Source organism: Colletotrichum siamense, assembly GCF_013390195.1.
Source record: "Colletotrichum siamense strain Cg363 chromosome Unknown KSG_Cg363_contig01, whole genome shotgun sequence".
Lineage (NCBI taxonomy): Eukaryota > Fungi > Ascomycota > Sordariomycetes > Glomerellales > Glomerellaceae > Colletotrichum > Colletotrichum siamense.
In genome coordinates this window covers 334964-354860 of record NW_023501014.1, presented here as the reverse complement: position 1 = coordinate 354860, position 19897 = coordinate 334964, and the positions used below count along the sequence as shown (strand labels likewise).

Sequence of the window (19897 nt, the reverse complement as noted above, 5' to 3'; positions counted from 1 at the left end):
CGTATTGTTTCTCAATGTACGACTGTTTGTACCACAAGCTCCTGTTTCTTCCTATTCAATGTTAAGGCTACATTCCACTATGAACCGTCAGGCGGCAAGCTCACTCTACCATATCACACACTACGTCCAAGCATCGGTGAAGTTGCTGATATAATCCTTGAGATGACGGAGTGTTATAGCTTATTCTACCCAAGCGAAGGAATCAAAAAAGAGAGGATTAAGCCCCTTTAATTGATTCTAAATCCCAATGGAACAGTAAAAGTTCATGGTTTACACGTGGCAAGATGACAGCGACGCCTGCGGCGCATGCCCTGATGGGACTCACATATCGTGGACTGGGTTACAGTTTGACCAGTTCACGCCTGAGGCATGTACCAAGTGATGCGGTGTAATTATTGATGGTAAAATGTGCAGTAGCTTTGGGTGCTTATTGCTCACTCAGGTGCTGAGATTGACAAGCTCGAGACAGTCTCCCCCGCAGACCCAGGAGCGGCTGCCTCACTGTTTGCGTCGCAACCGCGTTGGGACAGGTGTAACTTGAAACCTGCCCTGCGCTATGCCACGAGTCTTTACGCCGTCTCACTGCCGCCTCAATCGCACTCAGTAGGTTATGATTCTGCAGTGGCCCTCCGGCGCTTCCACCAGACACGATTGCTTCAACCACCACCATGACGCCGACTGAGGCAGCGCCATTGGCGCCCATGGCACACCAGCATTATAGAAAAGTCAGAATGTCTCGGGAAGCTAGCAGCCAATGGCGTCGTCTGGAATGATCCAGAACAACTAACGTCTCTCAATTGACGCTGGTCCCTCGCTCTCTCGACCCTATTCAGCACTAGCTCTGCCTGTCCCCCCATTCACAAGACCGTTGACAACATGCTGAGAAACGAAGTCTTGAGACCGTTTCGAAAGGGGCGGCTATTCTATGCGGTTGAAACGCCATGCGCATGTGTCAAAACTGCTGGATCACGGCTGCATTCTGTTGATGGCGCTGATCTAAGACAAGAATCGAACAATATATCCGACGACAAGACAGTTCCATTGCTCGGCTCGCTCATTATGGGCATGTCCGGTGGGTGACTGGTGAGAAACATTCGGCACGGCTGGCTACATCGAATGATGTTTCCTACGCAACTTTAGCAAATAAATGGCCCGAACTGGCAATGTCCGTTACACCTGGATATGTGCGTGGAACGTTCAATCGCCTCTTGTAACTCCTCCATTATAGTTTGCCTCGCGAGATCTCAGCGGCCTAACAGTTGCGGCGTCGACAAGGGGCAAAATGGAACACTGAATATGTGCTTGCACAATTTCTATCCCAGTCTTGAGGTGAAGAGTGCTGTGCCTTCCGGCCCGATTCGATCTGTGCAAGCTGCATCAAATTGATACCGAACTCAAGGTTCTGGGACATCGACGCATGTTCGTCTGGGAGCCTTTCCGGCGCTCCGTGGTGTGGCCAGACAAGGGGGAATCTGGCGGTAACCGATCAGTGAAGATATTTGTCAAAGTGTCTTCACTGAAATTTTGGCCTGTATTCTGTTGACCAAATCATAAGGTAAACTTCGTCCTCCGGATTATTTGAGATTGCCTACACTACACAAGAAGTTTCAATTGGACCATCACAAAGCTAATTTATCGATACCTGCCGTTGCTGAAGATACTTGGAACGACGTAAGTGCAGTTACGCCGCCTGGAATAGGTTCTAACGGCTTTTCGCTGACATGATTTGTGTCCCAGAGCACGCTCATGCCAGCCGATTGCAACGCCACCGTGATGTCATCTATGCGGTTGTACCCTACATCTCTCTTGTCTATGCCGTCTGCGAAACTGATATGAATGAGTTTCAAAGACGGCAATCGATAGCTGGCATTTCCAGCAAGGTGCTTCAGATCCTTCAGAGATTCTTTCTTCACGTGCAAAAGCTGTAGCTTTTGCAGTGATCCCGGAAACATATCGGATACTTTGTACCCCAGGGGTATCTCATCGTCAAAAGCCGCAGGCCTCGTGTGGTACTCGAGCATGGTCTGGTCGAAAGCCAACTCTTCAAGCTGGACAAAGTCTCGAAACGACAGGGATGTCTCATCCGTCCACTGTCTCTGTTCCGCGCCAGACCGTTGGCTCGGGGAATGGGTGAGGCGGAGCTTCCGAAGTTGATGTCGTACAGGAACCAAAGTTTGCAACAGTTTGGAGACATCCCAGTAGTCGATACCCGCCGTCCGATGGATGTTGACAGCCGTCAGTTCCAGCTCCCGTAGTTCTGGGCAGCAGGCTAGGAGCAGAGAAAGGTCTTCAAACCCGATCTCGCTTAGCACCAGCCTCTTGAGACTACCCAGAGATAATGTCCATGGTTTGCTCATAATCCATGGACTGAGACCGTCAAAGAGGCTGCATTGCATGGAGTTGAGTACCTTGAGATTGGGTGCGGCCTTGAAGAGGGCGGCTGCCTCGTGCACGTGCTGATTTCTCGTGACTCCTCGGAGGGTTATGAGCCTGAGTGATGGCAATAAAACCCCGCTGTCTTTGATGTGTTGATACTGGCAAAAGCTGTCGCGAGCTATTGAGATCATCTCAACGTTGGGCGTCAAGAGAATGGCGAGCTCTTCCAGCCAGTGGTGCACCTTTCGCCGGTTGATCCTTTGTAACCCTTCTGGCTGTCTTGACTCTTGCCAAACTTGGGTTCTCAGATGTTCTTGTGTTGGAGCATGATGTGAGGCTCTGACCTTTTGGCTCGCTGTGAAGATCAAAGGGCTCAGATCCGGCGTCAGCCCGCTAATTTCGTCCGTCTCCACAATCTGAAGGGTTCTAACGTGGAAGGATAAATCTGGTCGGCTGATGATACTGTGAAGAAACGCCGGTAACTTGTCGTCTTCGCGGGGTAAGCACCGTGCGTGCCCTCTCAATCCGCAGTCGTTTTCCGCCGGTAGATTGCCTGTGCAATATTGATGAAAAAGGAATGGCTGTGCCACGGCACAGACGCGCCTCGAAACTCGACACAGGTGGGCCAAGGCCTTTTGCGACGACCGCGTGTCTTCTGTAACAATGTCGTAGAAGATGCCAAGGCGTTGACAATGAGGACACAAGAGAGAGCAAATGTGCTCGATGAGTTCCAGAGGTAATGATGCCATCGTTATTCCATCAATCACTATCGTCTCTCGCGTACCAAATCGTCGGGTTCGGTCTACCAGAATACTGAAAGGCAACACTTCGTTCTTTAAGACTTGTTACCCCTAATAAACATACATTATTTGCGTGGCTCTCGTATCAATCGGAATGTCACGACAGGGGTATGGCATGTCAAGGTTCTATGGTGCAATTAATCGTCTAATGTGATACGTCCGGGGCCCGAGTCCGGACCCTCACCAAGGCGAGATTTTCCGTCCTCGGCCGGGATTTCCGCTCCCAGAGAGCCGGAGCATTGTAAGGTTTTCTGGCAAGACATTAAAACCAGCTGGTCTCATTCCCTTGTTTTCCGGGTGGATGCAGGAGTCAAATTCCATGGCAGATTACGGCATGCCGGCATCGGCGCGGCGAGCCGGGCTCTGTGATGTCCGTCTCTCCACGTTCTATCTGTCCCGATAAGCTCGGCGGTGACATTCGGATGCGTCGGTGCGGAATATAAAGTCAATGGTGCGATTTAACGGGATAGATACCCGTAATCTCCCCGTGCCCACGTGGAATGGCCATGGCAGACTTCGATCTGGCCCGGCGCTGCGGTGCGCTTTGAAGCTTGTTCGATGCGAATGATGAGTGAAATGCAAAGTTTTGAAACTACCATCCCGCGAACAGTCTGGTTATCATGGCCAGCCAAGGGCGACTTTGGCCATGTCATTGAGGAGATTGATAATCTCATCTAACCCCGGGACACCAATAGAATTCTTCTGTGCTTCACAGTCGAAGTGTGAAATATGCGTAGTGTCCGTTGCCAACAGACACCTTGGGGGAAGATAGTTGAGGGATCAGGAATGGTGTTGGCCCAGAGATCCGGGTTGCCATACCGAGGACCTGGAACCGTGCGTCGACTGACCGGATTTAGGGATGATGCACGGGCCACCAGTATTGTCTTTCTAGCCAACAACGTTCCAAGTTCTCATCGAGCTCATCAACACATCAACATCACAAGCTGTAGCACAATCGGTAGATGTCTCTCATTCACAAGCCCGTCAGTTCACGAACATGGCAGATGCTATTCAAGCCAAATCATCGCTACGCTCAGGCAAAAGCAGCCTTGCCAGCGTGGCTCGCTGCTAGTATTCGAACCTCTCGTTCACGTTCCGTAAACTTTTGCACACGATATCCGTTCGAAGAAACCAACAAATGGCCGGATAACTGGGTAGAGTTCGCAGCAATGTTAGGAAACGGAGTCGAAACTTACGACTCAGTCTGCTACGAGATAGGAAATGATGAGCTCAAGCCTAATGCACCATGGGGATTTGCTGTGTACCGCACCGGTTAAAGCGACGAAATCTCATGGCGCAAAATGCGACAACACATCGAAACATGCATACAAGACACTCTCGATCACCCACTTCACCATGTTCGACGGACTCTACGCAACCGTCATCAGGTTACTTTCATTGAAGATAAGCAAAGACTCGATAGCGCCGGTCCAGTCGAAGTGAAGGTCCATTTCGACACCTGGGCCAGACAGGAACTGGCAAGAAACTGGAAAGAGAGGTCAGAAACACCAGAGGTGGGATTATTTCCGTACGGAGGACCGCCAAGTCCGAAGCAGATGATGTTTTATGGCGCTCGATATAACGTCTGCTTACAGTCCGTCGACGAGACACGCAAACACACCGGTCCCGTGGCCCTTCTGCTCAAGAGAGAGTGGCAACCTATTCGTTTCAGAGAAGGCGACGACGTGCATCCAGATTATGAGGATGGCTGGATGATCGATCACGACGAAGGGCCAAATGGATGGATATATGTCCGTGCATCTAATTATCTTCAACACTACAACGACCTAAATGAATGGTACAACGACTGGGACGAGGATCATATGTTCATGTATCCGTCCGTGGTCTACGAAGAGTTGGGTTTGAAGAGATCGCCGGGGTTTTGGAGACAAAAGACTAATGCCCATGAGAAGAAGTAAGAACTTGCTCATTATGAGGGTTCCAAGAGTCTTCGTTTTCAAGGTTTATTTCAATGACGGCTTCTTATTCCAGTCTTACCTCCTTAGGTACGTTTGGGATTCTAATGTTGTGTATTAAGTACGCGAACCGGTGGCCCCTATCCATGGATGTCTACTGAAGCATCTCATACAGAGGTAGTCGAATAAGTGCGTGATTCATTGAGTCACAATCAACGGTTGACAACTGTCGATGCTCTTCAACATGCCCTTGCTTGCGTCCCGAGTTATCCCCGAGCTAGCATGCGATCTATTCGTCTGTGATACTGCATGCCGTGCGCAATTTTTACTGAAAGAGGGCTAGACCAAATGATAAGCCCTCATTTCAAACAGCAAACCGGAGGTTGGCTTTCCCGGAGTGGAGACACTCGGAGGTGGGCCTGCGGCTGCGCTTAACATTAGGGGAACTGTGACAGTCGGTGAACTCGGCAGATCCGTATCGTCGGGTCTTCTTAACATTAGCGATCAACTGCGGGGCCGTTCCGACGATGGCTTAGTTTGCTTTCAAGCCCAGCAACCGGAATTCGCCAATTCTTAACATTAGGGGAAGAGATTCAACAAATTCAGCGGGGTAAACGAACCATGACTCAAAACGAATCATTGACAACTTTTCCAAAGAGATTCTGATTTGTCTCATCAGCTCCGGCTTATCTGCCCCGTTTTTACCAGGCGTTCGACCCCGCGGGGGATATTGGGTATATGTACCCCTCTCCGCCCCCAGTAGCTGTGAAGATCTAGTTCTTTCGACTCAACTGGCGTCCAGGCAAACAAGCACAACATGCTGTTCAGCCCACTTTTTGTGTCGATTGCCTTCGCGGCCTTGATCGTATTTTACTTAGCTCGTTGCATCGCATCACCATTATGGAAGCTTCCCGGACCATTCTGGTCCAGAATTACGCCTCTTGCCCTTAGGTGGAATGAGTTCAATGCAACGAGAACGCTATATGTCCACTCTCTGCATCTAAAGTACGGGCCGGTCGTTCGCATCGCCCCCAATGAGGTGTCGTTCACGTCATACGAGGCTGTCAAGGAGATCTATGGGTCTCTTGGAAGCGGCTACGACAAGTCCAGCTTCTACAATTTGTTCCGGGTTTTCAAGCGCAGGTATGTGGCGATGCTGCTAGCTGACCAACGAGTACTCCAAGCTGATTCATTTTGTGCAGGACCATGTTTTCGACTCTGGAAAAGGGCGATGTTAGTGTATCAGCCCTCTTCGATAATCCTCGCTAACAGCTCCGCCATAGCATGCAAAGCGCAAGCGCATCATCGCTGATCGCTACGCGAACAGCAATGTCGTAAAGCCTACAGCGCTCAGTGGCATCGAGAAGCGAGCCAAGGAATTTGTCAGGCAGTGTGGTGAACATACCAAAACCAGCATGGATGTTTACGTGAGTTTCACCATCAATTTGTGCCAACCGTTCTGAACGGCTTCTTAATCCTGGTTAGATCTCCCTCCACGCTTATGCCTGTGACTGCATCACCCATCACCTGTTTCATCCCTATGGAACCAACAGTCTTCAGAAGAAAGAAGATTTGGACATGATGCATCAGGTTACCAGCGACGACAGCCTTCGAAGTAAGCTTATTCCGAGTTGTCTCTCGGCTGTGATGCTAACAGACCAGGCCGTCTCGTCCAGCACCACTATCCTGTCTTCTATCAATACTTTTCGAAGCTTCTGGATCTTTTTCTTGACCCGCGCACCACACCTTTGGCCCAGAACTTCGTCATCGGCGCCACCTCGAAGATCGATCCCGCACCATTCACTCTCTTGAACCGCCTCCAAGACAAGACAGAGAGCAGTAGCAGCGTCAATCAGCTTGATAGTACGGACATTGCAGCGGAATCCATGGATCATATGGTCGCCGGTATCGACACGACAGGAGATTCGTTATGCTTTCTCATGTGGGAGCTTTCTCAGCCATCCTCCCTCGAGTTTCAGAAGAAGCTCCAGAACGAGATTCGAGAGAATCCCGACGTTTCTTTCGACAAACTGTCATACCTTGACGCCGTAGTGCAAGAAGGACTTAGATGCTTCCCGGCTATTCCCATGTCTCTGCCTCGAGTAGTGCCCCATGGCGGCAAGCAAATCGATGGCTTTTTCGTACCCGAGGGCAGCATCGTCAGCAGCCAGGCCTATTCGGTCCACCGAAACAACGACGCCGTCTTCCCGAATCCAGATGTCTTCAACCCGGAGAGGTGGATGTCTCCTACTGGCGAAGCTGAGAGAAAGCGACACATGTTTGCATTCTCACATGGCGGTAGAGGTTGCGTTGGCAAACAGTGAGTAGACCATCATGTTTGACGGGGATGCGCCTAGACTAATGATAATTTCTCTTTAGTCTTGCTCTTGCTGAGATGAAAATATTACTGAGGGATATTTATGGCCGTTTCACCACTGTTCCGGACATGTCTATGACGGTCGAAAGCATGAGGTCTCACGACCAAGTTATTTCAGCTCGCCCCCTTGGACAAAGGTGCCTTCTGCGATTTGTGCCGTTGGAAGAGGAGAAGATTGAGTAAATTACATCGTCTTGTCTGAGAAAATCGGCCCAGGAGTAAACCGCACGCAAAATCAAAGACGGATACAGGGGGTTCAAACAAAATAGATAGAAAGGGGGGCAACGGAGCTTGATCCTGTGCCATTGGCCTAGTTTACATGCTTTCTCCTCTGATTCTGTCGAGACGAGCCAAAACGCTACGTAAGGGAACCCTAAAAGCCATTCTCGTAAGACTTTAAAGCCCAGGCGTCTCCTCAATTCTATACACAAATTTCATTCCGCTGGCCTTTCCCTCCCGAAGATCTTTCAGCCCGCTCTCAATCCCAGCAAGGCCACCTGGCACAACCTTGTGCGGATGGGGTTTCAGCCAGCCATCCTGCAGACCTTTGCCCAAGTACCTAGCATGCACGAAGCCAAAATCACGGCCAGCGTCGCTTTCATAGATGAAGCTTACCGGGAGGAAAGCTGCATCCGTCCCAAGCGGCATGTCGAAAGGAACAATCTGGCCCCTCTTATCCGGTTGGGTTTCCATCAAGGGTACAGCAACTATCAGCCTCGATGGTGTTTCTCCGGCCGAGGAGGGGTGCAAAATGTCTGCCAGAGTTTGGGAGCTGTCTCCTTGGCAGACAGCGTCCAATGCATACCGTAGAAGGGTTCCTTTCAATAGACCACGGATACTGCTTGCGACGGATTCCCCTCCAGCCCGATAGTCGAGTACTGCGTCTCCAGAGCCTTCATCTAGAAGACTTCGGGTCTGTTCCATACCGCGACCAGCAATAGCTATGATGGGCTGAAAACCGGCCCGTTTGGCGTACTGGATTGCAAAACCTCCAACAGCAGAGGCGCCGCCCCACACGACCAGTGGCTGTGGTTGAGGTTTATCGTTCAATGCCCAAGGTTCAGGAACCTTGAGTCCACGAAAGACGAGCGTGGCTGCCATCAATGAAGCCAATGGAACCGTCGCAGCTTCCTCAAAGCTGGTTTTTGAGGGGATGTGGAAGGTGGTCTCCACGCCGCTAATCGAGTACTCTTCATAGGCGCCGTGGGGTGCTCCAGGTTGATGCATTGAAGAAACTCGATCACCGGTCTTGAACTCCGTAACATCAGGACCAACAGCATCGATATACCCGGCAACATCATCGCCAGTATTCATCGGTGTACTGCCATGGTAAACGGGAATTTTCCTATTTGAATGGCCATCAACAAAGGTTTTTTCTTACAAGAGCCATGGATGCCGGGATGTCTTACCAATCTTTGGGATTACTTCCAGCCACAACTACTTTGATGCGGACCTGGCCTGGACCAGGAGTCGGGACAGGCGACTCAATGAGCTGAACCTGGGTATTACAGTCTACAATAGCTTCCTTCATGTTGGATTCGACGAGAAGAGCAATCGATTGCTGAATTTTGAGGAAATGATGAGTGTAATCGTAATCTGACTGATGGCAGTTTTGAGAACATGAACCAGATCAGAAGAACTATAAGCCTTACATTCTACTGAACAAAACAATGTCGTGTAACTTAGTAAGTTGCGGAGTTTGATGTGGGATAACGTTGACATTGGCGGAGTTTGCGGACGACAACACTCTCCTCGTAATGATTTGTCAAACAGCGAAGTGCTGTAACGTTATTCAATGCCTTGCCCATCAACGACTTGTCCACCAATCTACCTTCGAGATTTTTCGCGATGACAGGAAGACATAGTTAATCAACATTTTATGTTGCCGCGGTTGCTGACAAGCAAGACTTTACTACAAGGCTTTGTCGTGAGGTAGTCCCCTAGAAATCGTCGATAAAGAAAGGTTGGTCTGACTTCCCTGGACCTTTTACATCCGAAGTCTCTGCAGTTTCATACACTTGGCAAGACAATATTTTCTTTGTTTCGGACTAAAGTAGGCTTCTAGCCAGGTACATATAGTCGTCTTTTTGTATTTTCTCCTGCGGAGCTTGACGGGTTGAACGCGAATCGAGCTCATAAACCAGACAGTCTCTCATTCGACTAACTTTCAAGCTATGCACTTGACGTGCACATGTTGCCTGGTTGTTGAGAACCTCTGACTGGTTTCTATTCCTTAGGATTTGTTCTCGGGCCACAGGCCTTAAAATCAGCCCTGAATCCAGTACGAAGTTCTGCCCAGCCTAACCGAGTCATGACTTGTGACGGACAAATTAGTCTGGCAATGAGGCAGGCCTTGATTTGCCGCACCAAGCGTCCACTCGCTAATGATTTGGCAGCTAACGAACCCCAATCTCAACTAACTTTCGGAAAATTACTGACAGCAGCTTGCCTGAGTATTCTGGGTCCGCCCCTGTCTAACGCCCCTATGAAGCACGCCTGGACTGTCGTGCTGGCTTCCATTGGACACCGAGATCGCCATTGGGGATCAACAGCACCTTGAGTATGCCAAGTTTCGTCAAACCTATGCGAGAACATCAGATCCAAGAGCACATATGCCGACCTCGACCCCAGTGACTGTTATAACCAGCAACCAAAAATGAAGCAATCATAGTTACCTGTATCATGAGCTTGGACTTTGGGGGTATTACAAAGGCACATTCTTGCTCAAAAAAAGCGCGCAATGCACGCCCCAACTCCCGAACCCGATGTTGTAGTGCGTACCCGTCGGCACCTCGCCGTCAGATGCACAGCAACGGCGAACGCAGTGACCCGAGCGGAAAAATTACGGCGCCTCCGCGCTAATTAGTGGTTTAACGGACATGGGCGAATGACGATAGCAGTTCACTCAGGCACGTTAATGAAGATGTACTTAATCAAGACTTCCTCTTGAAAGTATCGTAAATGAGGCAACGATGTTAGTTTGACTGCTGAGCAACTTATCGTACGGCATGAACATTTGGCTTTTCTGCGGTTTTCAGATCTTTTCCGACGCTCAGTCGCAAGCTCACTTGTTCTCGGGCAGACTTTCACTTTCAAATAGAGGCTGTTGCCAGTTTTTGTGATCTCAGAAGGCATACGACTCGGGAGCAACAAAAATAAATGAAGGCATTTCCAGATTGTCTCCACCCATTATCTGTGTTTTCAGAACCCAAAAAACATCAACGAACAGTTAGTTAAAAAAGGGTGCGTAAGCCGTGCGAATGGGATGTCAAAGTTGAAGTACTTCTCGCGCGAGAGCATTGCACTCGCTGTCGCGCTGTCTGCATCTGCAGATGGGGCTCAATGAGTGCCTTGGGCAAAGCCCTTGGCAAAAACGACGACAAACCTTCAAGCAAAACGTAGACGATCAGTGTGGCGGATCAATGCATCCGTTGCCTTGCCATGGAAGTGGGAGTCCAATCGCCTTGCGGTTAATGCGGAATGTTGGACAACGGCGCCCCTATTGCGTCTAACCTAAAACCAGAGCTCGGTTTCTTGGCCGTTACGTTGTCTCCATGAACTGGAAGTGGGCAATTAAAGACAGTGAACTTTAACAACATCACGCAAACATAATCCCTGTCGCCCATTTTACACCATTTGGCCGAGTGAGCCGCGACGGCATCACCGGCGTCCGTCAGTGTGTTGAGTTTCCCGAGCTTCGGGATCGACTGCGTTTTATGTTCGATTTTGCTTCTCCCTTTCACGTGAAGAATACTTCCTCACGAGATGCCTGCTTCGAGGTAACCATGATGTGGTTTTAGGGGTTCTGTGCATGTTGGGTCGTAGCATGGCACGACGGTTTGGGGGCGTTCATCCGGCTTGACCGTAGTGCGTTTTGGGCGTACCGCGGATCTTTGCTAGAGAGCAAGCCTGACCTTGGTAGAATGCTAACAAATGACAGGGGGGTAGCGAGCGAACTGTAGGCAGTTTGCCATGAGTCGCGCTTAATCAATTTGACTTCATTGCCTATTCGAGTCAAAACCTTCTCTCTTCACTGGACTTGGCGTGGTACCGGAGCGTCGGGCTCGGGTTGGCATCCCACGTTGTCCGTTGCAGCATGTATATAGCATTCAGAATCGCCATCGCCCAGAGGAGTGGTCCTTTTTGGATAGCAACCCACCAGTCGCTCCTTTAGTCACAGTCATTCGTTCTCGGTTCCAACTATCACGATGCGTTCTTCTATTTTGTCTCTTTGCGCATTGAGCGCTTCTTTAATCAGCGCCACTCCTGTTGCGCTTGGGTGCTACGATGAGTCCGCCTTCGCACCCGAGGACATCATCCAGCGTGATGTTCTCATCGTCGGTGGTGGAGCAACCGGCACTTACGCCGCCGTTCGTCTCCGGGACCAGAACAAGACCGTCGCCGTTGTCGAGCGCGCTGACAAGCTCGGTGGACACGTGAACACCTTCCACGACCCTGCCACCGGCGCGTCCATCGACTATGGTGTTCAGGCCTACATCCAGAACGACCAGACCTTGCAGTTCTTCGAGCGCTTCGGTGTCGCTCTGAACGCTTCTGCTTTGTCCCCCTTCCCCAGCAAGATCGTCGACTTCAAGACTGGCTTCGCCATCCCGAACGCGACTGCTGTTGACCCCAACCAGTTGGTTGGACCTCTTGCCAGCTACCTGTTTGCGACCATGAACTTCGCCTTCCTTGCTGAGGGCGCCTACGATATCCCCGACTCTGTTCCTGAGGACCTGCTGTTGCCCTTCGGCCAGTTTATCAACAAGTACAACCTGACCGAGTCTGTCCAGGTTGTCTGGATCTTCGCCCACGGTGTCGGAAACCTCCTCGAGACCCCTACCCTCTACGTCCTTCAGAACTTCGGCCAGCCCCATCTTCTTGGCCTCTCTGCCGGTTACCTCTACGCCCCCGGCGGAAACCAGCAGGTCTACGACAAGGCGGGAGAATTCCTTGGAGGCGATGTTCTCTACTCTAGCACCGTTGTTGCTTCCCAGCGTTCCGATGACGGCGTCAAGGCCGTCGTTAAGACCGCCACCGGCCGCAAGCTGATCAAGGCCAAGAAGCTTCTCGTCACTATCCCTCCCACGACCCAGAACCTCAAGCCCTTCGACCTCGACGAGGAGGAGACTTCCATCTTCAGCCAGTGGGAGAACGTTCCCTACTACGTTGGTGTTGTGTCCAAGACCGGCCTCCCCGATCTGACCAACTACGTCAACGTCGATGTCACCGCCCCCGATGCCCTTCCCCAGAAGCCCTTCGTCTGGCGCCTCGAGACCGTTGGCGTTCCGGGATACCAGACCGTCAAGGTCATTGGCGAGCCTGATTCCGCCACTGCTCAGGGTCTGGTTACTGGTGCCGTCAGCCGCATCGGCCCCTCTGTCGGTGCCACTGCCACCAGCGGCGCGGAGTTCAGCGCATGGGAGGAGCACTCCAACCTGCAGCTCCACGTCTCCACGGATGCCATCAAGGCCGGCTTCTACAAGAAGCTCTATGCTCTGCAGGGAAAGAGAAGCACCTACTACACCGGCAATGCCTGGTGCTCTGACTACTCCCCTCTTCTGTGGGCTTTCACCGACAAGAGAATCCTGCCTTCTCTTTAAAGCCGAGAACGTTGGCTCAAAAAGATTATTTTAGTAATTCAAAACATTTTCTAGCTCGACAGTCATACGTCAGCTGTTTATTCTCTAGATGTCAGACAGATAATACAAAAGCGATCCCTGTCACACAAAGCTGTCCGTCCTTGCGTCCATCCTTGCTTCAAACCCCATATAACTCCGAGACGAAGTCCGCGGATGGAGACTTGCATTACACAATGTGTTGAGTGAAGAATCATGTCTAATATTGCCCCTCTTTCTATCTTCTTGATCGCAATAACGCGAAGAAGTTGCCGAGTTTTCAATACGAACAACATAGTGCCACGAGCTCACTTGCCAAGTCACTAGTCAGTCCTTTCACTGACATGAAGTGTTAAATAGTTTATGAACATCTAGGACAGCTCGCTATATGAAACCTACTAGTATCCAGTCCATTCCTCACATCTTGGGCCTCGGAATCGCAACCCAGAGCGACTCGCATGTCGCAAGATCGACTCCATTGGAGTCTTTGACGGCCGCTTTGAGATAGATCCTCTTGCCCTTGATTTCTTTGATCTGCCCTACTGCGAGCACTACGCCTGGCGTCGTAACCGGCTTCAGATACTTGATATCCATCGAAGCAGTCACGGTGTTCATCCTGAATACCGGGCTATCTCTATCGGTGTCCATATTTCTCTGGATGAGGATGCCTAGGACCTCGTCGATGAGCACCGCGACTATGCCACCGTGTGCGATGTGTGGGTATCCGTCGATCCCTCTTGAGAGCGCGAACAAAATCGACATTTCGGTGATGACCGACTTTCCAGGCGCCTCATTGTGGAAACAGATGCATGTTGGGATTCCAGTTGAGTTGTTCATGGTTTTTCCGAAGAACCTGTCGTGGGGGTTGGTGTTTTCTGGGACTCTAGATGGTGGGATGAAGGTGGTGACGCCGGGGGCGGAGAGAAGGGGGCGACACCATGGCAGTGCTTTGAGATCGTCGACAGATTGCGGCAGAGACTCGGGATCTGCTGTCTTGTTTGGAGTTTCGCTCATTTTGGCTAAGATTGTGGCTTATTTCTATCGACGGAACTTTGGTTTCGCGGGAAATGGTTGATGAAGATGAAGTTATTGCGGCGTGGTATTCAAGCAGGCGAATTGAACCTCGGCACATCGTGCACGTCCATAATGTTTCACGTGAGTCCTCAAATCATTTTGCATGTCGAGAATAACACGCAGAAATTCATCATCATCATGATTATCTTCACTTTGAAGCGTACGGATTGGAGTCATTTCAAGTTTTTTCGGGGGCAAGCTGGAAATCATTTTGCTTAACTCATGCGCTCACACCTATGAAGTCATTTCAGTTGTAGTGAGCGTGACTGGAGCTGATCCCTGCTAAACCTAGATCTCTCTCAGAAGGAATGAAGGTTTCCCCCGACACAACCCCTCAATGATGCTACGAATGATGTCGATACATTTTGCCCGAGCGAGTTTTGTTAGTCTCTGATAAGAATTCAAGTCAATTGCTGCAAGGCAATGCTCCCGGCGACGGGATTCCAGCGATTGCCTCAGGCGTAATAACATTACCACCACGTCTGTTCGACCTTTCGACAAATACATGTTGGTTATCTTCTCGAAATCCGTCTATGCTAGGGGTCAGCTAGATTTGACAGGCGCCGGCAGAGTCGATCCGGAGACCTCGCCGTAAACTCCGAGGAACAGCTCCGAGGACCCCACTTGTCCCCGGAGAGTCAATGCCAAGAAAACACAGGTCGTCAATTTCTCATCTCGTCATGTCAGGTAATTTCGAAAATCAACATTACTCAACCTGACAAGACGCGAAACTCCTCGTCGCCATTGAACGGACAGATTCGTGGTGAAATCACATTGCAGCTGTCACATTTGGTGAAGAAACCAGCCTACTACTCAATAAGTACCACTTCATTTAGTTTAAGATGATCGACGGCAACGTGGTCGCCTACAATGCGGCCGTCTTTATCGGCACCCTCTTCCTCCTCGAATCAGGCGCCGACAAGTTCGTCGACCACACAGCCATTGTCGCCCGACGTACCGGCATCCCGGACACGCTAATCGCGCTCCTGACCGCCGGAGCCGAATGGGAGGAGGTAAGATGTGCCCACTTTTCCCGCATTCCCGCCCGGCGATGGGCGGTATTTCTGCCTGGTGTTGTTACATCACGACTGACGTTCTCGCAGCTCGCTGTGGTTGTCAGCGCCTTGGCTCAGGGTCGGGCTCCTTTGGCATTGGGCAACATTGTTGGCTCCGCGATTTCCAACATCCTTGGGGCCTTCTCTTTGGGTCTACTCTTTCGTAAGAATGGCGAGCACATGCAGTTCGATCGCAGCGCGCGTATCTACTCGCTGCTGCTTCTGGGGGTGACAACAGTCATCGCTCCTATAACTTTCTTTCCTCGCGAAGAATTGTGGAAGGTTACAGGTATCATTCTCATCGTCGCCTTCGCCATCTACATCATCTCTGTGGGATGGGCCATCAGTCGCGGATCACTCACTGCTCCCGAAGGCTCCGACAGCGACAGCGAAAGCTCCAGCGATGATGAGCGCGACACTGAAGCACCTCCAACTAGCAGCCGCCGGAGGTCTAACGGTGAACAGCAACCGCTCCTGCGTCCCTCCGAGAACTTCGCACGCCGAAGGCGCAGTCTCTGGTATCACATCGGGTACCTTTTCTTGGGGTTCCTGACGATATGTCTGTCGGGATACGTCCTATCCCACGCTGCAACAAATATCTCAGACGCCCTTGGCGCTTCCGAGGTTCTCTTCGGCATCGTCGTGCTCGCCATCGGAACTACCTTGCCTGAGAAGTTTGTGGCTGTCATCAGCGGCAACCGTGGTCACGGCGGGATCCTCGTCGCCAACACCGTCGGAAGCAATATCTTCCTTCTCACACTGTGCCTCGGCATTGTCATGGTTGGTTCTCGCGGGGAGCTGGGCGCTGCTGGCGGGGTGGACATCGTCGAGTTGGTGGTACTTTGGGTGACGACGGCGGTATTCACCATAACCGTGTGGACGGGTGGTCGATTCGATCGTCTCATCGGTGGCTTGATGTTGCTTGGATACGTTGCGTTCATCGTCGTCGAGTTTCTTGTTTTGAGACGGAATTTCGATCTTTGAGTTGCAGCTGTCGCTGCGACGTGCTGGGTCTGTCTCGGAGATGTGTTCACCACACGTTTGAGTCTGATACTTCTGCCGTATTTGGTCAAAATCATCCTGGGCTTTCGCATCATGACCGCCATGCTCTTCACGCATTTTCATCTCGAAGTCTTGTAAGAACTCTGTGGGACGCTTGAAGCCCGCTGTCCGTAGGCTTTCACGTCCATTACAACTTCATCTCGTTTCCGATTTTGGAAGAGGTCATCCGGCCTGATATCAAACGCAGTGTAACCGTAATCGATAGCTGTAAAATATCTGCCACAGACAATGTCAGTACTTGGTGCCATCTCAGCGGTCACCTCTCGTGGCACGCGGTGTTTAGAAGTCTACAAGCGACCGCCATTCGCCTCGCAGTTCGTTCGCCAGCAGGTAAATACGGCGTATGAATAATCTCATCTAGTCTATAAGCACCTAGTCGTTAGTGATTCTCGGTCTTAAGGAAGTCATCCTTTGGAGCTAACGCGAGACGTAGTACAAAACCAGGCTGTGCTTCAACACAAGCGAATTGCTAATCAACACCGGACCGACCATCACACAGCGCATTTCGAAAGAACAAGGGTAACAGCTTCCGCTGGACCGTTCATTATCTTGGTTCATCTTTTGCGTATTTCGACTACCGTGTCTTGTTGCGGAAGCCGAGCAGCGCGGCAGCGCCGCCACGCCGTCATGCTGGTAGATTGGCAAGCGTACAAAGCTGACGGTCCCAGACGCGTGCGAAATCGCCCAGAAACCATCCCCGCGAATTATCCCATGTAAGCCCGGAGATGTCTGTGGCCCAAGACCTCCCCCCGCATGCCAATATTCTTGGTTTCTGCCACGCGTGCCCCAACAATGCTTTTTATCCTACAATGCCAACCGAAACCATGCCGCATGGGGAACCGGATGCCTGCGTTCCAAGAACGAGCATTGGCAAAGATAGCCAACGGATTCAACTCCCTGAACTATATTGCAGGCGAACCACAGGTGTGTTGCTTGGCTCTCAGCCTGTCATTGGAGCAGGATCGCACATATGCCCGTCTCCCTTTCCCCATGGTAGCCTTCCTTGCTCTTAAATACTCAGCATCTTCACCGTCTGTCGCACATCGTTGACTCTTTGCTTCTTTTCTTGCCATCTACTCATTCTTACTGGTTTGGAAAATCGGGTTTCTTCTTGACCTTCGGACTCCTGTATCTCTAAATCGGTCATAGCAGGACAGTCGCGTCTTGCCTGGCTATTGAACCATGGCTGACTTGAGCAACAATGTCGACCTGCCGGGCGAGAAGGCTGCATGGCCTCAGAACTCTGACGCCTCATCTGGTCAAGTCGAGACCATCGAACAAGCACCAGGACCAGACACCGAAATCGTCGACAAGGCGACTGAGCGCGCGGTGCTACGCAAGCTAGACTACCGTATTGTCCCAATGGTCATGTGGGTATACCTGATGAACATGATGGATCGAGGTGAGAATTTTCACTTTTCAAAGTCGGGTTCCATTGCTGAACCTCTTGCGCAGTCAACATTGGAAATGCCCGATTATTCGGCTTGGAAGATGACTTGAACCTGGGATCTGGGCAGTTCCAACTGGCAGTCTCAGTCCTGTTCATCACTTACTGCGTGAGCTTGCCCCTGAACTGGACTGAGATATTGGAGTTGGCTAATATCAATGGGATCTCAGCTATTTGAGGCTCCGTCTAATATGGTTATTAAACGCCTGCAACCTGCTCGCTACCTTGCAGGACTGACTATCTGCTGGGGCTTCGTCGCCACTTTCAGCGCTTTTGTAAACAACTTCGCTGCTCTCGTGGTGTGCCGCCTGTATGTACACATCTCCACCTTGCTCAAATGACCTTGCTAACACCAGCAAAGCCTCTTGGGCCTGTTCGAGGCAGGCTTCTTCCCGGGAGTTGTGCTTTACCTGTCCATGTTCTACAGCCGGCGAAGCCTCGCCCTCCGGATCGCCTACTTCTACGGAACCGCAGCTGCCTCTGGCGTGGCCGGGGGCTTGGTCGCGTACGGTATCAGCTTCATGGACGGCCACGCCGGCTGGCGCGCCTGGCGATGGATCATCCTCATCAACGGGCTGCCCACAATCGTCACCGGCTGCGTCATCCCCTTCGTCCTACCCAACAGCCCCGAGACGGCAAAGTTCCTCTCGGACGAGGACAAGCGCAACCTCGTCCGCATCCACGAGCAGCAGATCGGCAGGGCGCGGAACCTACGCGAGATGGAGTGGGAGGACGTCAAGGACGGCATCAGGGACTGGACCACCTGGGCGTACTGCTTCGCGCTGTTCCCGCTGCTGACCATGCTCTACTCCTTCGTCGTGTTCCTCCCCACAATCATTCACGGGCTCGGCAGCTGGAACGCGACTGAGGTCCAGGCTATGACTGTCCCTGTCTACGCCGTCGGGGCTATCGTCTATGTCGCATGCGCCCGGGTGAGTGACCTCACGCAGCGCCGCGGCTACTTTATCATGGGCGCCATCGTCTCTTCGATAGTGGGCTACGGCATGCTCATTGCCGAGAAGGGCAACGCCGTGTCGTATGCCGGCACTTTCTTCGTCAGTATCGGCATCTTCGCCGGGGCGGGCATCTCGTTTGCCTGGGTCCCGACTAACAACCCTCGCTACGGCAAGCGGGCGTTCTCAACAGGGATGCATCTCACCATTGGTAACTCCTCTGGGGTTGCGTCGCCTTTCCTGTTCGCGGGAAGCAGTTTTGTGCCCGGTTACGCGGCGAGTATGGGTATGCTGGCGGTCTCGTTCGCTCTCAACGTGCTGCTGCATGTGCACTTCCGGAGACAGAACAAGTTGAGGGATGAGGGTAAGATGGACTACCTGATGGACGGCAAGACGGAGGATGAGATTGAGGCCATGGGAGAGAAGAGCCCGAGGTTCCGATTCGCAATTTGAAGCAGGACACGAAGGCGTAGTCAGATAAACTTTGGGACAAAGTGTAGAAAGGCGGCTTGGAACACTAACTCGAATTAAACGGTACTGTGATTGTATTGTCTTCGTTCTCCCCATAACGCGTTAAGATAGTTTTCTCATGCTTCTGAAGTACTCCTCCGAGGAATAAGTCGATCTTAAGCTGGTACCGCATGAGGTCTTCAAGACCACATTTCACTTTTGGGCTTTCCATATCCCAGCATTGGTAAGGGTGAAAGCATCCTGATGATAGTAGACCACGATGGACGTTGATGTTGGAAACCCGTGAGACCACGACACGCCAACGGGTCGTTGTCTCCTCCATTTCGGATCTCGGAATGGCCTCACCCTGGTAGAAACGGCAAGCGATTTATTTGGTGGATTTTTCCTGCAGTGCTGGAGAAGGTTAGAGGCAATTAAGGCGGCTGTCAGGGGCCGAAGTGGAGTGAACCTGAATCAAAGTTAAGGGGTTACACCTGCGCACGTGCCATGGATTCCACAGGGCTAGCGGTCCCTTGATTTTACAGCGATTCAGCGGTTGTCCCTCCTGTGAAGATGGGGAAGTGCATTGCTGGAGGGGGAACCGAACAATAAGGTACCTCAAGGTAAAGCCACCTCAGACTCGGACACCGGCGCGGCCACACGAACAAAGAAATGCTGCTGATGCATCGAGCCACATGCAGTAGGGGACTTTTGGCCATGCGACTGATGGCGCAACGCAGAAACCACAGCGATGGGATTGGCGCAGGGA

At 51.5% G+C, this 19897-nt stretch overlaps 7 protein-coding genes across 7 annotated transcripts; 4 read left to right on the top strand and 3 right to left on the bottom strand.

Moving 5' to 3' along the window:
• Nucleotides 1–1619: 1619 nt before the first annotated feature.
• On the bottom strand, nucleotides 1620–2567 carry CGCS363_v000078 (uncharacterized protein; the record flags this gene model as incomplete). Its single annotated transcript, XM_036631927.1, has 1 exon — nucleotides 1620–2567. One exon carries the CDS (start codon nucleotides 2565–2567, stop codon nucleotides 1620–1622), a length of 948 nt encoding a protein of 315 aa, XP_036502561.1.
• A 3342-nt stretch (nucleotides 2568–5909) lies between these two features.
• Nucleotides 5910–7652, top strand: stcB-1 (putative sterigmatocystin biosynthesis P450 monooxygenase STCB; the record flags this gene model as incomplete). Its single annotated transcript, XM_036631926.1, has 6 exons — nucleotides 5910–6235; nucleotides 6295–6325; nucleotides 6376–6519; nucleotides 6578–6707; nucleotides 6755–7412; nucleotides 7472–7652. The coding sequence occupies 6 exons, from the start codon at nucleotides 5910–5912 to the stop codon at nucleotides 7650–7652; spliced, it is 1470 nt and encodes a 489-aa protein (XP_036502556.1).
• Nucleotides 7653–7865: 213 nt separating this feature from the next.
• fsr4-0 (Trans-enoyl reductase fsr4) lies at nucleotides 7866–9000 on the bottom strand (the record flags this gene model as incomplete). The annotated part of the gene is made up of 2 exons (XM_036631925.1): nucleotides 7866–8814; nucleotides 8879–9000. 2 exons carry the CDS (start codon nucleotides 8998–9000, stop codon nucleotides 7866–7868), a joined length of 1071 nt encoding a protein of 356 aa, XP_036502557.1.
• A 2677-nt stretch (nucleotides 9001–11677) lies between these two features.
• On the top strand, nucleotides 11678–13072 carry cpaO-1 (Beta-cyclopiazonate dehydrogenase; the record flags this gene model as incomplete). Its single annotated transcript, XM_036631924.1, has 1 exon — nucleotides 11678–13072. The coding sequence occupies one exon, from the start codon at nucleotides 11678–11680 to the stop codon at nucleotides 13070–13072; it is 1395 nt and encodes a 464-aa protein (XP_036502558.1).
• A 432-nt stretch (nucleotides 13073–13504) lies between these two features.
• On the bottom strand, nucleotides 13505–14101 carry vlmB-0 (Verlamelin biosynthesis protein B; the record flags this gene model as incomplete). Its single annotated transcript, XM_036631923.1, has 1 exon — nucleotides 13505–14101. The coding sequence occupies one exon, from the start codon at nucleotides 14099–14101 to the stop codon at nucleotides 13505–13507; it is 597 nt and encodes a 198-aa protein (XP_036502559.1).
• Nucleotides 14102–15003: 902 nt separating this feature from the next.
• On the top strand, nucleotides 15004–16200 carry maX1 (Sodium/calcium exchanger MaX1; the record flags this gene model as incomplete). Its single annotated transcript, XM_036631922.1, has 2 exons — nucleotides 15004–15174; nucleotides 15265–16200. The coding sequence occupies 2 exons, from the start codon at nucleotides 15004–15006 to the stop codon at nucleotides 16198–16200; spliced, it is 1107 nt and encodes a 368-aa protein (XP_036502552.1).
• A 1260-nt stretch (nucleotides 16201–17460) lies between these two features.
• Nucleotides 17461–19131, top strand: CGCS363_v000072 (putative transporter; the record flags this gene model as incomplete). Its single annotated transcript, XM_036631921.1, has 4 exons — nucleotides 17461–17680; nucleotides 17734–17834; nucleotides 17896–18035; nucleotides 18087–19131. The coding sequence occupies 4 exons, from the start codon at nucleotides 17461–17463 to the stop codon at nucleotides 19129–19131; spliced, it is 1506 nt and encodes a 501-aa protein (XP_036502553.1).
• Between the last annotated feature and the right edge of the window lie 766 nt (nucleotides 19132–19897).